The sequence below is a fragment of the Chenopodium album genome, chromosome 9, assembly GCF_948465745.1.
Source record: "Chenopodium album chromosome 9, dcCheAlbu1.1, whole genome shotgun sequence".
NCBI classification, from domain to species: domain Eukaryota; kingdom Viridiplantae; phylum Streptophyta; class Magnoliopsida; order Caryophyllales; family Amaranthaceae; genus Chenopodium; species Chenopodium album.
Genome location: NC_137842.1, coordinates 55,000,483 through 55,017,919, shown reverse-complemented (window position 1 = coordinate 55,017,919; position 17,437 = coordinate 55,000,483). Strand labels below are relative to the sequence as shown.

Here is a 17,437-nt window from a genome sequence, read left to right as displayed (position 1 = left end):
CAACCGATTTCTACCACCGAAAGACCTCTATAAAGGGGGGCAATGACCAGCCATAAGGACATATTATTCACACCATATTCCAAGTATAAATACCCATAAATAATACATTACAAAATACATCATCAAAAGATACATCATCAAAAGATACATCATAAGGCTCTGTTGATCCAAGCAATGACATGTCTCATCCGATTGTTCTATAAGTTGCAATGACAACTAATGTTCATATATCTTCTCAATAGTTATAATGTATACTTTATCTCTTGTTTTTACGTATTTCTTTATCATCTACGGTCTTAGTCATCCGAATAATCATTGTATTTGTATTAATAATGGTTATAACGCCTATATCATAGTGAACTAATGGACAAGTAACCACCCGCGATTTTTACCCACCTTTATTACGATTTTTATTTTCATTGTTTACCTTTCACAACTCTTTTAATTAAGTTATCGGCATCCCAACCAAAGGTCGTCTCCAGTAAACAACAACTCTACAAAATCGCAAACTCAAACTCGTTATGAATATGCATGTTGCGTTATTGACCACGTAGGCTTCTCCTACTAACCCCCTCTCACACTTGTCGTACAAAGAACTACGAGTACATGAAAATCTTTCTCTTTCCTCCGTCATCGTTTCATTCAAATTCCCAAAACCTCAAACCTCACCAACAATGGCGGCGAGACTATTAACTCAACTCCGCCACCACTTCACCACCGCAAATCGCCACCATTTTCTCTCTCCTCAACTTCTCCGACCAATTTCATCGGCCGGACTTTTCTTCCGGCGTTCCTCCGATGTCGCCCAACCTCTGCCGAAAGATCTCTCAACCTCCGAAGAAACCCTTCCTCCAACTCTCAGTAAACCTAAGATTAGCGTCAATGGAGCTAAGGATTCAGTCAAGTCGTCCTTGAATGAGGGTGAACTTGCGAAATTCTCCGCCATTGCTGAAACCTGGTGCGATTTCCTAACTTTTCGATTAAATTATTGGTTAGAATTGTAATGGATGTTTTATTCTGCTTTGAAACTTGTAAATTGATGGCATTGTAAATCTGTGATGATATGATTGATGATTTGATTGTAGTATAGTGGAGAATTGATTGCCAATTTCTGATTTCATGAAATACTTTAAATTAACATGATATTATGCTAAATTGATGGTTTTATTGCACACTATTTGATGAGTTTGATCGATTAGGATGTTTTGGCATTGCCATATTTACCTTGATAATTTGTTACAATACCATGGTGTATTATCTGCTTACAGTTGCTGAGAATGGGGCTGCTCTCCTTGCTAAGATTTGGTTTTGCAATGTGATTATTTGAACGATATAGTGCGAAATATATAAACAATTAAGTTTCTGTTTGTAGGTAACTAGTGAGCTAAAATGTAGGATTTTTTGAGCAGGAGTTAATGCAGATAAGTAGATTGCCCATTTGCCCCCTCTTTCGAACATGAGTTTTTGTTTATTAGGTTCTGTTTGTTTTAACGAAAAACAACTATTTAGGAAAATGATTCTTCACGGAAAATAATTTTTAAGGGAAAACACACTTGTAAAATAGTTATCCTTTGTTTCCTAGCAAGAAAAATCACATAGGAAAATAGGAGTGGAAGGGAGAAGAAAAATGAGAAGAGAGGTAAGGGATGTAAGGAGTAAGGAGAAAAATGTGGCATACCATCCTTTTAGAAGGAAAACATTTTACTCTTGGTAGAACTATTTCCACCTAATTATTTCCACCTTTGGGAAAATTGTTTTCCATTCCTTTACTAGCCAAATAATAGAAATTGAGAAAAATTATTTTTTAGGAAAACGTTTTCCATCAAAACAAACAGAGCCTTAGGGTCAGAATTTGAATTTGCTTTGTTAAACCTTGTACTAAAGAGCTGTGACAATTACATATTCAGTTTCTTGCAGATCATCGGGGATGTTGTTGGTTACGTTTGCTTGTTACAATCTTATTACATGTTGTGATAAAGAATGTTGTTTTGTTGGGAGGGTTGTTGTGTGTATGGTCTGTTAAGAGTTAGCAAAATTGATGTATTGAAGTAATGTGAAATTCTCTTTATTTCTCTCAGCATACAGTGTGTGTTAAGTCTTTGAACATCAACAAATCATGTGATTTTATAAAACTAAATCATGCATTAAATAATGAGTGGTTTTTGTGATGAACCCTCATGCCGTGCACTATGAGCTGTTCCTCATTCGTGAAGAGGAGAGACATTAACCACTTTAAAAGCTTGAGGAGAGCCTACCTTTTAGGTTTGTAATGATTTGAACTCTCCTCGTTGGGTTGCCTAGCCCATTTTCATATTCTCTTAGAAGTTAAATGTGTGATCTGTCTTACTATTTTATCCTATATACTTGTGTCTATACAATAATATGTATAGCAGGCTTGCAGCTATTTGCTCCATGTCTGTCAACATAATATGATTGGTCTATAAGTCTCTTTGGTAATGAGTTTTCTGTTTATTACTTATCTAACTACTTCGTATAAGAAAGATTGGTCTTCTTCCTTTTGCGATGAATAACTAAGGAAATCTTGATCTCCGAAAGCCCTTTCCTTCCTTCGTTGAGCCTTTCTCTTGATGATTAGAAGAAGCTTTATTTTACCTGAACTTGGCATATATTTAAAGTATGATTTTAAACTAGTTAAGATTGATCCATGAGGGTAATAATTTTTAAAGATAATATCTTTGTTGCAATTAGGTGGGATGCTGAAGGACCATTCAAACCGTTGCATGCTTTAAATCCCACAAGGCTTGCTTTCATACGTTCAACGCTTTGCCATCATTTCAGGTTTAATAATGTCCTTTGAAATTGCATATTTTTCTGTGTTGCTGCTCTGCTTTCTGATTTTCTCCTTGCTCAATGTCTATATTGATTTTTCCTGGATAATTTGTTCAATAATAAGAGATAAAAGTAAGAGGTAGAAATAAAAAAGTGGAGCTAATACACCATAATTTTCATGTGATTTTTGTCTGAAATGGTTAATGCAGAATCATAATTTGCTTTGATGCCTTCATTGAAGGAGAGGTTAAACTGGATTCCTTTTCTTCTTTTGGGTTTGTTTACTTGATTCAGAAAAGATCCAAACTGTGCTAGGCCATTTGAAGGTCTGAAATTTGTTGACGTTGGCTGTGGAGGAGGAATATTATCAGAGGTATATTATGCTTCAGTATTGTGCTCTTTCTTTTCTTATACCTACTACAAGTTTGCTGCTTATTATATTTTTTTGTGTGTTGGTGGGGGGAGGGATAGGTACTATTCTTATGCAGAGAGAATGCTGTGGGTGGGGTCGTGGGGAGAGTGTATAACTAGGTGAGCAGTTAGAGTTCCAGACTTCAAGTAGACCTTGAAATTTTTTGTTGCTACTCTACTTTAAATGTACATGACCATAAATAAAAAAAAAAAAATTGGTTTAGCATTTAAAATTTTTTTTTTTAAAAAAATGGGTTTTTTTTTTTTTCCCTCTATTAAATCAGTAATTATATCTGATTTTATAATATAGTGACCATAAATATATAGCTGGTTGCGGGACATGCTGATACTAATTGCTATTACGAAAAATTGGAGTAAAGGATTTAATATTAAAAAATTGGTTGTATTCTATCTTCTTGATTTGTAGTCTTTTAAGCAAATTTTAAAATCTATACGTGCCTTTTAATAATGCTAAGACAATAATGCCATTTTTAAATATCAATTCAACAGAAGAGATCATATTATGATATCAATTATCCCTCCATCTCATTTAAAACACAACATTTTCTCTATTTATCATAAATGAAGCAAGCATCTGCTTTGCTCGTGTGCTTTTGTCTTAAATTTATCAAAAACTGGTTTCCGCAAATTTTGTTTTCTGCTAGTTATATATCATTTTTTTCTTGGTTAAATTATGACAATATGTTCTTCATACAGCCCTTGGCACGAATGGGAGCTACAGTGACTGGAGTTGATGCAGTGGATAAAAATATTAAAATTGCTCGCCTTCATGCTGTATGTTCTCTTTTCGGTCAAATGTGGAAGTGAAACTTTTTTTTCTCTTCTTTTTCCCTTTGCATTTAGTGTTTTGGCTTGCTAATAGGTATGTCTTGATTTTCTTGCAACATCTGAATGTATAGAATTGCCTTGGCCTTTATCCCTTTCTACTTTTTCTTAGACTTCCAGTTTTTTCTCTTTGAATGACATGGGTAATATTGTTGCATGCAAACATTTGATAGAATGACATTACCTGTTTGAGCATTTAGTTATGAATTAGCCCTAAGGGGGAGGGGTAGTGTAGACCATGCATAATTAGTTGCTAGAATAGACTTGAAGAAGGAAGTCAATTTATTAAAATGAGAATGCTGAGGAATTTAGTTAGAGTCTGAGAGAAATGATTTGAAGAATTTTGTTGAGGATTTATTTTAATTTTATTTTACACTTTGGGAGGAAAAATTTTAAACACCAATGACTGGTGTCCTCCCTTAGCAAACAACTCTCCCCATAAATAATCTCTTTTATCTTCCTTCACTCCAAAACAAAAGAAATCTCTTATAAACTTCTCAAGATGCTTAGAAACACCAAAAAGAAACCTCTAATGGGAGTAGTATTACAAACGGTATTGAACAAGACTATTGTGTTCTCCTGAATGTATGCTGTCTTCAGCGGGTCCTGCCCATTAACTGGCTAAATCTTCTGGTGTCATTGTGTCAACGATGGATTAGAGCTGCAGTGGTCAAATGTATGGTAACTGTATGCCACAAGTATTCATTTTTCCCTCATCCCCCATTCGGTTGTCACACTTTCCATTTACTTCCGGCCTAAATTATTTATTTCCTGGGTTCCCGCTACAATAATTTAGGGTCCCACGCTCTTACTACAACAACAACAACAACAAAGCCTTAGTCCCAAAAATGATTTGGGGTCGGCTAGCATGAATCGTCATAAGGAATTGTACAACCATTTACTAAATAAAAAAAAAAAAAAAACAAAGCTTTAGTTTCACATTTTCACTCATTGAAATAAATAACCATCTACTATTTCCAATCACACCTACTTTTCTATGAATTGATAAGCCAAAGACAACTTATTACCTTCAACTTTGTGCAAACATTCTTGCAATTATTTGACTAGGAATGGAGGGAGTATATATCATCATGAGCTTGGCAGTTCAGTGAAGAGTTTAATTATGATTTATCGTTCTATTTAGTTTAGTTGTGTAGGCTAATTACTGTATTTAATTTCAGTCAGATGTATTGGGGCTAACAGTTGTGAATTGACTGAGAATTAAAAAAAAAAAAAAAAAACTTGTCATTGCAGGGTAAAGCTGCAAATCACATGTGCTGCTCTTTGTTTCTCTGCTACTTTCCTCTTATTTTGTTTGTTTTTTGACATTATTGTAAACGCAGGAGTCTGATCCAGCCACTTCATCCATTGAATATCTTTGCACAACAGCTGGTATGCCTTGATCTTTTTAAAGTTAAATCACTATTATATGGTTATTGTGCATCAATCCCATACTATCATATTTCTTCTGCTTCTGTCATTATGTATCTTCAGTTGGCTAGTGAATGACTCAGGTTTTTTCCTGCATATTTATTCTTTTCAATGGATGTGTGATATTGTATCTAGCTGCTGACTTGCTGTTTAGGTTTTACGTTTACGTAATAATTGTAGCTTACATATTTACAATTGATATGCTTTCAAAGATCTTGTTCTACTTGAATATCATTCCCAGACTTAATTGAACCTTTGAAGGTTTCGTATTGGAAAATGTCTGTGATGCATTGCTTATTTGCCGGAAAAGACTCGAAAAATCACATAAACAGAGTCATAAAGTTAGGCCTTATCTTTATGAAGTCAACCATCAACAACATCATCATAATCCTGCTATTGATAACACAAGATTGATCTATTGAAACGAACTGATTAATTTGATTATAAATCTACATGCCTTGCCAGATTGGTTCTTCCATATGCTGCTATTTTCTTAACGGTTAGCGTTATGAACTGACATAGCCTGACAGATTTAATGGTGATATTTTTATGCTAAAAGAAGCTGATTATGCTTGATATACCGGAAATGTGAACAAGTAACTGATATTCACAAGCATTTGAGAAGTATTGTAATGGACTAACAATTTACTGATTAAACTCACGCCAAGAGGACATAAAATAAAGAGAGAAGATCGAATTTTTGATTGAATATACTGAAAACGGTGTTTGTACAAGCTTGAAACTTTAGGATGCCAATCTCTATTAGTGAGTTTAGCTCACAACTCTCCAAATAGTGACTCAAGGATTCACTCTCAAATTCTGCCTACCTTTTCCTTTCCCTTCTCTCTCTATCTATACTAGGCTATAAACCATTATCCTAATAAAACTAGACTACCCATATTGCCCCTCCTTAGGTTAGTTTATTATAAAATACAAAATAACTAAAAGAGAACTTTCATTAACATTCATAATAATTCTCTCTATCTCCAACTAGCTTTATTTATAGAGCTCTTCCTCTAACTAACTGGCTTATTACCCAATCCACTAGATCATAATGCAACTACCTAAACTCCACTCCTTTTAATATCAATTCATAGCAGCTAGGATACCTTTAGATAATGAATTCGGTTAAGTGAAGCATATGGAGGGAGGTCAAGTAATGATTATGATGTGTTGGTGTTTGAGAGTTCTTAAAGATTTTGATCATGATTCAGCTTTGTAAAGCTTGGATTTTGGTGTAACTTTGTAAGTATTGAGTTTAGTGATGAATAAAGTTGTTCTGGTTCACAAACCTGGTTTCTTGGTCAAAAGCCTTGACTTAAGACATGGGCATGATTATTTATTTATTTTTTAATTTTTTTTTTTTTTTTTTTTTTTTTTTTTATGTTTAGTGATGAATAAAGTTGTTCTGGTTCACAAACCTGGTTTCTTGGTCAAAAGCCTTGACTTAAGACATGGGCATGATTATTTATTTATTTATTTTTTTTTTTTATGTTTGAAGAATAGAGTGATGTACTGTGACACATTATACTTTTCAATTCAACTGTCTTTGTGTATGTTAACTTACAAATCTGAAGTAATACAAAGTAACTCAACACTTCATTGAATTAAGTGATTATGATGTTCAATTACATTTGAGGTTAAGACGTTTAGTTGTAGGTGAAGTTTGGAAAGTGCTTTATTTTGTGTCGAAAATGTTAAATTACTAAGGGATAATCATGGATCGGATATAGATATCAGAATCCTAAAATTCCTATATTCAATATCCTTATTTGATCCAAAATTTTTAAATATCCGCAAGTTTTTGGATCGGATAGTTGACCACTTTAATAATAGGAAAATTTGACTTTTGGTACCTCGAAAATGGGCTCTATTGACTTTTGATTCCCATCTAAAATTTTATTTTATTTTGGTACCTATCAAAGTTTAAAATTATAGCTTTTGGTACCTCCGTCTAACTTCTGTTACGGTTTTTGTTATGGGGGCCCATCCATTGTCCTCCCACCTTCCCTCCCCCCTCCCCGTGCCGGTGCCGGCAACCCCACCCCCTCTCCAAACACTAGCCTGCAACAATCCGCACCACAACAGCCACTCCTCGCATCCTCACAACACTACAGCAGCCGCACCAACCACCATTGCCGTCCATATACAGCAGCCGTATAATTCCGGCCAACTTCAAACTGCCGGTTAGTGAAAGCAGCAGCAATTTGGACCCAAATTAGGGCTTTTTAATGCTGTATTACTGCCAAATGATGCCGCTTTTGTTGCTGGAGTTTGCGGGTTGCCGGGGTTTGCGGTGAGGCTGGAATTGCTGTGTGCTAGAGTTGCAGTGAAAGCTGCCGTTGTTGCAGTGACTGGAGTTGCGGTGAAGGCGGCCGATTTTGCGGTTGGAATTGCTGTGAGGCTAGAATTGCTGTGTGCTGGAGTTGGGTGGTGTCAAGGAATGGGCAGCCGAGAGTGGGAAAGGGAAGGGGTGGAGTTGTCGGCGCTGGGGAACGTTTGGGCATCGGCAGCCGCCACGGGGAGGGGGAAGGGTGGCTGATGGGGAGGGATGGCAGTGGCTGCGAGATTTTTTTTATAAGTTTTTTTTTTAATAAATTAAATTATTAATTAATTAGATATTGGGCCCAACTTAACGGAACCCTAATGGATTCTGTTAATTGGTACCAAAATCTATATTTTGTAACTTTAATAGGTTACCAAAATAAAATAAAATAAAATAAAATAAAATATTTGATCGGTATCAAAAGTCAATAGAAGCCTTTTCGAGGTGCCAAAAGTCAAAATTTTTATGGTTTAATTATTATTTTAATAGCAAATTGATTTTTGTAAAGGCAATATATTACATAAACTATTTGTTTTATTTAATGTTGTATTCCCAATATTTTTTTTATACCCTCACTTTTTTAGCATTATTCACTTTACTTTCTAAATTATCCTTGAATTTTGCACATGTCATGTACTTTTTCCATTTTCTCTCTCTAACTTTTGTCTATAATTGTACTTTTCACTTTTATTAATGTACTTCATCTACTTTCTCTTCCAGTTTCTTAAATACTGTGAAAAAACACAAATAGGAACTATATTATGGGACGGAGGGAGTACAAAGATAATATCCACCAAGTTAAGAATCTCAAGATTCAATCTCAAGAATCTCAAGAAGAATGAACGTGGAGGAGGTGGTGATGGGGGGCACCCAACCACCCAAGATCCTCTTTTTACTAGTTTACTTGGCATGGGTGCTTGATGATTGAAGGATCTCCCGTTGGTGGAGCCTCTGTGATAGAGGAGGGAAGCCGCCATCCAGTAGATTGCTCACGACCTATGTTAATTAAAGGGAGCTTCGCCCCTGTGTCTTACAACTAAATGAAATAAGTATTTGGATATCAGATCGAATATCCGATATCTGATTTTCAAATATCCAAAATTTAATATTTTCAAATAGTTTTGCTTGGCCCTAAAATTACTACTCCCTCCGTCCCATAATATAGTTCTTGTTTGTGTTTTTTCACAGTATTTAAGAAATTGGAGGAAAAAGAGGATAAAGTACATTAATAAAAGTGAAAAGTACAATTATAGACAAAAATTAGAGAGAGAAAGTGGAAAAAAAGTACCAAACATGTGCAAAATTCAAGGGTAAAATAGGAAGTACAATAAATAAAGTTAAGTGAGGGTATAATGGTCTTTACATGCTATCCAAAAATAGAAACAGGATCAACATTTTGGTTCTCCAAAATAGAAAAACCGGAATTATATTATGGGACGGAGGGAGTAGGTATTGTCTTTTATCTAAGGGAGTAATTTACAATTTATGATTGGAATTTGTGTACTCCCAAGTGGCACACATAGTTTTGACTTTTAAAACCTGTTTTACTCGAACACGACATTTTTGCCGTTATACCCGGGTCGTACACGGATCCGGGTATGAAATCTGTTCCGGACACGTCACTTTGCTCTCGGGTACGACAAGGTTGTTGTGAAAAGGTTTTTCATGGCAAGGAGACCTTGAAAGCACTGGTTGAAGCTGTTGGAGGAAGATGAAGGATTTGTTTTTTATTCTTTATTTAATAAGTTTTGTGGTTTCCCAAGAGTACTGTACATTTATTTTTAAAAAAAACTTTGTGGTTTCCCAAGGTAAACTTTTTTGTACTGTACAACAGTTCAAAGATGGTAGTTTTTTTTTAAAGGATATAAAAGGGCCAATTGACCAAATTGGTAAATAAAAAAGACCCTTAGCGACAATTTGGTAAAAAAAATAATTCCGGCGACAATTTGGTAAAAAAAATTAACCCTAAGCGACAATTTGGTAAATAAAATTATCTCAGGCGACATTTTACCCAAAAAATACAAAAATTTCCAACAATTTACTCGTGAACACTTAATTTAGTTAGTTTTTCGTGGTTATTTATCAATCCTTTTTTTTTTTTTTTTTTTATAGAAATAACAATTTCAAGAAATTACATGTTTAGTATCAATTTTCACTTAAGTTTCGTACCTCCTATTAACGAAACACAAATTTTTGTATGTGGCCACAATTTTTATTTTTTATTTTTTATAAATACCACAACTCTTCTCTCTCCTTTTATCTTAGCTTCTTCTCCAAGCCAAACCACACATCACCAACAACCATATCTCTACTCCACCCATTTTCTCTCTCCTCTTTTCTTAGCTTCTTCTTCAAGCTAAACCACACATCACCAACAACCATATCTCTACTCTACCCATTTCCCCTCTCCTCTTTGTTAAATTGCTGCAATTAAAGCCCGAAATTGTAGAAATTGGGTATCAAATTGTTGTGAAAAATTGTGATTAATTATCCTTAAGATCATCAACAACATTTGAAGTAGTGAAATCGATGAGAACCAAAGAAATTTGTGTTCGTTTTCTTCGTGGAATCTTAGATCGAACATTCTACGTAAAAAATTGTAGGGTGTTACTAGTTTGGTTAGGGGTTACTTGTAGGGTGTTACTGGTTTGGTCAGGGGTTACATGTAGGGTGTTACTGGTTTGGTCAGGGGGTTACTTGTAGGGTGTTATTGGTTTTGGTCAGGGGTTAGGTTACTTGTAGGGTGTTACTGGTTTGGTCAGGGGTTACTTGTAGGGTGTTACTGGTTTTGATCAGGGGTTACTTGTAGGGTGTTACTGGTTTGGTCAGGGGTTACTTATAGGGTGTTACTAGTTTTGGTCAGGGGTTACTTGTAGGGTGTTACTGGTTTGGTATGGGGCCTACAAGCAACCCTTGAATAAGTAATAAGCTAAGTAACCATTGAATAAGTAATTCATACAAGTAACCTTTGAAGTAACTCATATAAGTAACCCTTGAATAAGTAACTCATACAAGTAACCCTTGAATTAACCCATACAAGTAACCCCTGGAAAAAAAAAAAGTAACCCTTGAAAAAAAAAATACAATTAACTCCTGAAAAAAAAAAAAAAAACAAGTAACTCCTGAAAATACAAGTAACCCTTGAATAAGTAATCCATACAAGTAACCCCTAGAAAAAAAAATACAAGTAACTCCTGAAAAAAAAAAAAATACAAGTAACCTCTGAAAAATACAGTAACCCCTGAAAAATACAAGTAACCCTGACAAAACCAGTAACCCCGTTATGCGCGTAAATAGTAACCCCGTTATGCACGCGTCAGAATCCGTTATTTTTTCTGACTTGACAGCAGGGTGTGGCCTGCTGCACCAAAAAAACTCTGTTAACGAAATGTTTTTAAAAAGGGGTAGGAAATAAATTTGGTATCAAGATTTTGCAAAATGGAAAGGAAATGGCATAGGTATTCAAAATTTATAAAAGGAAAAATAAATTTAAAATCACAAAAACAAATTAAATTATGGTTTTTAAAGGGTTTGTCGAAAAAAATAGATTTTTTGGTCTAAATGTCGCCGGAGTTTATTGTTTTTACCAAATTGTTGCATATGGTTAGGTTTTTTTACCAAATTGTCGTCGGATTAAGTTTTTTTTACCAAATTGTCGCTAGGGGTCTTTTTTATTTTTCAATTTGGTCAATTGGCCGATATAAAAGCTTTGTGTACTCATATGTTTTTGTTTTACTCCGTAATTGTTAATTTGGTTTGGCTTCCTAAACAAGCTTACTCAACATTTTGAACTTAGTTAAAAGATACGGTTTATGTTTTAGTTTATGTAATCAATTTTAATGAATATGTTTAATTTTGTTGTACAATTATCCGTTATTATTTTTCTCTTAAAAAATTCATTGCCGTATCCGTACCCGAGTCCAAAGTTAAGCCGGTGTCCCCGTGTCCTAAATTTTTGAAAATGACGTATCGGACACTCGGATCCGTACCAATATCGGATACCCGTACCCGTGTCAATGTAACGTAGTTTAAGACCATAAATACTCATGAACAAATTTACTTTGCAAGGTATAGTAATTTTTTGTAATCTTGTATAGATGTAATGTCCATATAATTGTAGTTAAACCTCTTGATTTCCATGCAAGACCCAAATTATTGTCGTATAAGTGTATTTTCTAATTATTTACTGGTTTAATTTGCTCATGAACTCAATAAAGAAGATAATGGCCTATTGCATTATTTTATATGTACTGTTTTGTCCTTTTGTATTATTCTGAAATCTGTGCTATGAATTTCGCTCATCTCCTAGATATCTGTGTGTATGTATATGTATTGACAACTTTACTGATTTTTATACAACAGAAAAGTTGGTAGAAGAACAGAGACAGTTTGATGCAGTGCTTGCTTTAGAGGTATGCATAATTTGATATTAACTTGATTTCTTGTAATTTGTATTTTGTTTCTACATCTTCTTGCCCGAGTGCAAGTTAAGCATTGAATGTTGGAAGGGCTGGTTTTGTTGATGGCTAATTCTGTTAGTATATCTGTCTTAGTCTAGTGAGATCATGGTGATTCCTAAAAAATGAGAATTTGAGACAAGCTAACTATTTGAATAAGTAATTCTAATTGCCAAAGGTAATTAGTGGCAATGTCTTTTTTTTTTCTAGTAACTTGTCCCGAACTTCTACATAATGTACTTTAGGAAGAAAGCTTTTATAACGAGTGATACACAAGTGGAAAAAAATTTAGTCTTGTAAAGACCGTAATTTACTTACCTTATTTCCATTGAAGAATATTCCCTCTGTTTTGTATTAATTGCAATACTTTCCTATTTCATCCGTTTCGTATTAATCGCAACATATCCTTATTTAACAAGGACTTACTACTATTTTATTATTTTTCTCTTCTTCTAAGGCACTAACCCATTTGCACAATTATTCTAATATTCCTTCTCTTACCAACCCCATTTAAAAGATTTTTTTTTTTTTTTTTTTTTGCTATTATCAGCTACTGACAATTAAATATATCCCCACTAAATTTATATATGCACAATTGGCCTTGAACTATAGTTGCACCCCAAAACTTTAACTTGTAGCTAGTAGTTGGCACACCATCAACTATGTATTGGGTGCAACATGTGCTATTAATTACTAGAGATGTGTTAGTTTGAGTGCCAAAAATTACCCATTAGTGGCACGTGCTGCACCCCATTAGTAGTTTGAGCTACTAATTAAAGTTCGGGATGCCTTAGTGAACCCAAGCTATAGTTTATGGTGTTAGGCCAATTTTACCTCCATTACATATTATTTGCAATAATTGGCTTGGTTCATTCTCCAAGGCAAAATTTCTTAAGGGGTGATTAATATAGCAAGGGGCATGTGATTAAAAAAAGTAGGAGAGAGAAATTTGGGACCAAGTTTTAAAATTTAGAGGCATGTAGATATGTGATTATGAAAACTTGAAAAGTAGAAGAGAAAAAATGGGGACCAAATTCAAATTTTAAGTAGGGGCATGTGAGTAATAAAGTAGGAGCGAGAAAAATTTAAGTGGGAATATTTTAGTCTTTTTTTTTTTTTTTTTTTTTTTTTTTTTTTTTTTTTTTTTTTTTTGCAAACAATGTGCAACACCCATTTAGAGCATCACAACCATTAGGCTCCCTATAACTTCTCTATTTTCACCTAATTTTAGTCCACATCAATTTCCATTAACTTTGAAACATCCACATTGGTGGGAAAATAGGCTCCCCATTTAACAAAAAATGAAAATGGGGACCTTCTCACCAATGTTATTGCTTTCTCATTTACTAAATATTTTTGGGAGGTTAACTTGATTGGATGCCTCCTAAAAATAAGGTGGTCCAATTTGCACAATAGGTAGCCAAAACCCACTGACCATTCGAAACGTAAAAATTATAGTTGGTCTAGTAGTTAGGACAGATCTTGTTACTTTCGAGATTTATGGTGGAATGTGATGAAAAGGATTTATCTGTAGGTACCTTATGGCAAAGAGGTTGTGCATTGCAAAGCTCACTTGAGAATTAATTTGTAGCCATTCCTGTCTAGTACCTTATGGCAAAGAGGTTGTGCATTGCAAAGCTCACTTGAGAATTAATATGTAGCCATTCCTGTCTAGTATATTATAATTTGTTTTTATTCTTAGTGTTCTGGAATTAATTGCATTGTGTTCTCTTTAGGTGATTGAGCATGTAGCAGATCCTGCTGAATTCTGCAAGTCTCTTGCAGCGTTAACTGTTCCTAATGGAGCTACTATGATTTCAACAATTAATCGTACCATGCGAGCGTATGCTACCGCCATAGTTGCTGCAGAATACGTTCTTCACTGGGTATGCCTCTATTGACAATAGGCTTAGTTTCTAGCCTTGTTGATGTTGTGAACAATGGGGCACACCTTGTAGGCTTGTATGCACAAGACCTACACTCGTGTTATTTCTCTTGCAATTGCTGCTTAGGTTGTTGGTAATTCCACATTTGATTTTCCATATGGGTACACTTCCCTTTTACCCGTATGGTTGTTTAAAATGGCAAAAAGTATTTATTATAAAAAGTTTTATTCGTTACATTTGTCCTGTTCACAGAAATTCAATTGTGGCAACTCATTCTGCACAGTTGTCATTTCCACTCTTTTTGCCATTGTTTTTTTTTTTTTTTTTTTTTTTTTTTTTTTTTTTTTTTTTTTTTTTTGCTTTTTTCTTCCTTCTCTGGTAGATAGAAGAGTATAATTTATTAGTTTTCTTCTTTGGCATAGCAAATTGACAAATATCATTAATTGAAGAAGCTGATTGAGGTAATGTCTACTCAATAAGATTATACTAATTATCTAGTGAATCTGACAAATGTCTCTTGAGAAATGGAAATAAGGCTTATATCTTGGTTATAGTTTCAGGAAGTAGACTACTAATACTGTTGATATTTGTGTCAAAAGGTTAGATATGGTCATATGGGTGCTAATACAAAATTTTTTAGAACAGCGATAGGTAATGGTACGCTGTAAGCAGTAGTTTACTTCGTAAAGAATTAAGAGCTAGATTTTGAGTGGAAAGTAGTTTCACACATTTTCTTGTCGTCTATATACTGCTAGTCTGCTACTATAACACATTGATGAGAAGGCAGATAGCTTAAGGGGTAAAAAAAATTGTTGCAATAGAGAGAAATAAGGGATAAAGGAAGAACAAGGGACTATGAATAAAAATTAGAAAAAATTTAGGAAACAATGGCAATAGGCAAGTTGGCGACTGTGCAACATGCGTGGCCATATATGAATTTGGAAAGATAAAGAACCTTATGGTCAATGGAAAGGTATATTAAAGAACCCATCTGGCAATGTCAAGCTTAATTTCGTATAATATTTAATAGCAAATTATTGGATAAGACAAGTCTATACAATTAGGCAGTTATATTCTCCCGAATTCTTTTTAAGCGCCACTCTATTCCCTTGTATGAATTAAACTTTTCATAAGTCACCCCATAAATTGTATATCGCTACCTGTTAAGCTTAGAAGTACTGTATTTGAAACGTGATCCTTAGTCTTCACAATAGAGGTTAGAAACCCATTGAACTGAGCCAGTTGAATTGAATTTCCTTGTCTCAAGCTCTGGCTCATTGACCTTATTATGTTTCACATGGAGTAAGACTATGCCTTACAAGACTTTGATATCCTCCTTGGGTCGAGCCCTGTACAGCCTGGTCTTGGTGAGCTGTAGACACTCTATTGGTGTCTGCTTGAAGATTGAGGAGCATGCTTAGAAGTTAGAATTACTGTCAGATCAAATTATGTGACTCAAGAAGGATGATTACATTTGAAGAGATGAGGTCTATGAAGATAGGAAAATATAGCCTCTAATGACTTTGTATATAGTCGATGTAACTAAGATGTTATGTAGCCAAGCATTATATCAAGTAATTAGCTAGTGTCACCTAGCATTGAGCTTTCTGCAATCGATGCTAATATAAATCTGCCCAGTTGGTTTTTTTTTTTTTTTTGTTTTTTTGTTTTTTTGTTTTTTTTTTTTTGTTTTTTCCGTTCAAAACTTCTATGTTCCCTTTGAATTCTGAATTCCCTCTTGAGTTGGAGTTTGATTTGATATATCCTATGTTATGAATGAAAATTAGATGTTGTGGCAAACTTCAGATGTTATGCTTACTATTATGTGTATTGACCTGGACTTATGCTTTGCAGCTTCCAAAAGGTACACATGAATGGTCAAAGTTTCTTACTCCTGAGGAACTTGTCTTGATCCTTAAACGAATTTCTGTTACTGTAAGTTAAATGATAGGTCTAATAATCGTATAATTTTACTATCCTGATCCTCTCCATTTTCCTGGCATGAGAGTTAGTATTTTCCCTCTTAACCTTTTTTTTGCCCGTGGTAACCCTGATATTGTATGATGTTGTGTTCATTCCAGGTCCAAGAGATGGCTGGTTTTGTGTACAATCCGCTGTCTGGGAAATGGCTTCTATCGGATGATATAGGTGTAAATTTCATTGCATATGGAACTAAAAGCTCCGAAGAATAGCGATATAACAGAGTTTCTTTGTTTTCCTGTTCTTGAATTAAATGAAAGATAATTATGCCATAGTAATACCAGAGTTTTGTTTTTGGCTGAGCTAGAAAATTGTTGATATCCTGACTATAATGGACAGTACTGGTGTAAATATATTTGCAAGCTGCATAAAGAGGGATTTAGTTTACTTGGCATTATTTAATAAAAAGCTCGCTACATTTTTACCACCTCCTTGTTCTCCTATTATCAAAGTTATTGTTAGACATGTTCAATATTGGAGTTTCATGCTAGCCTGTTGGGGTTTTTGTCTTTAGACTGTTAGACATTGGATCGCTTCATGCACTTCCACTCTTTCTCCTAGTGTAAACAAGAACTATACAAGACAGTGAATGTGTTGGGAGTTTGGATTGAAGTGCAAATTATATGGAGTATTGCTGTATTCTGATTTCTGATATGGTAAAATGTGATTGTAAGCCATTGTGTATTCTGATACTGTAAAATGGGACTGTAAGCCAGTGTATGTATACGGCTTGTAGGTTCTTCAATCTCAATGCTACTAATATGAAATACTTTTTCCCAGGAAGGAAGTATGGAATCAATAAACGGCAAGCATCATGAGTGATTTCTTACAATATTGCTGAATCAAAACTAATTCCCCTTTTGTTCAAAACTAATCAAGAGTGTTTCAAAACAGATTCTCCATTTAATTGCTAAGTAGAATTTGTTCTTTGGCCCTAGTTTTTTGTTGGGGGGCGCTAATGTTACATAATACGTTGTTCGTTATTATTTAGTTGACGCGTTTAAATTAGACACATATATTAAGTAGAGGATACAAAATAAAAGAGGATGATAAAGCATGTGGGGTTGACTAGTAGATGCAAAGTATAAAATTTACTCAAAAAAGAAGTGTCAACTAAAAATAAACTTACTAAAAAGGAATATATATCAACTTAAAAAAAACAGAGGTAAGTAGAAGTTAAAGGTAAGTAGAAGTTAAACTGTCAAAGTCTATTGGTTTTTTTTTTTTGTTTTTCATGTGCTAAGCCCTACATTTAAAATAAATAGAAAAATAAATAAATGAAAAAACGTTTATAAATTTTGAAATTTTGG

General features: G+C 34.3%; 1 protein-coding gene across 1 annotated transcript; it reads left to right on the top strand.

The window, feature by feature from the left end:
• The first annotated feature begins 559 nt into the window (after positions 1–559).
• LOC145559896 (ubiquinone biosynthesis O-methyltransferase, mitochondrial-like) lies at positions 560–16,554 on the top strand. Its single transcript, XM_081621171.1, has 9 exons — positions 560–958; positions 2,710–2,799; positions 3,085–3,163; positions 3,919–3,996; positions 5,391–5,439; positions 12,167–12,216; positions 13,998–14,147; positions 16,002–16,082; positions 16,229–16,554. Exons 1-9 carry the CDS (start codon positions 675–677, stop codon positions 16,337–16,339), a joined length of 972 nt encoding a protein of 323 aa, XP_081477297.1. The 5' UTR covers positions 560–674; the 3' UTR covers positions 16,340–16,554.
• The last annotated feature ends 883 nt before the right edge of the window (positions 16,555–17,437 follow it).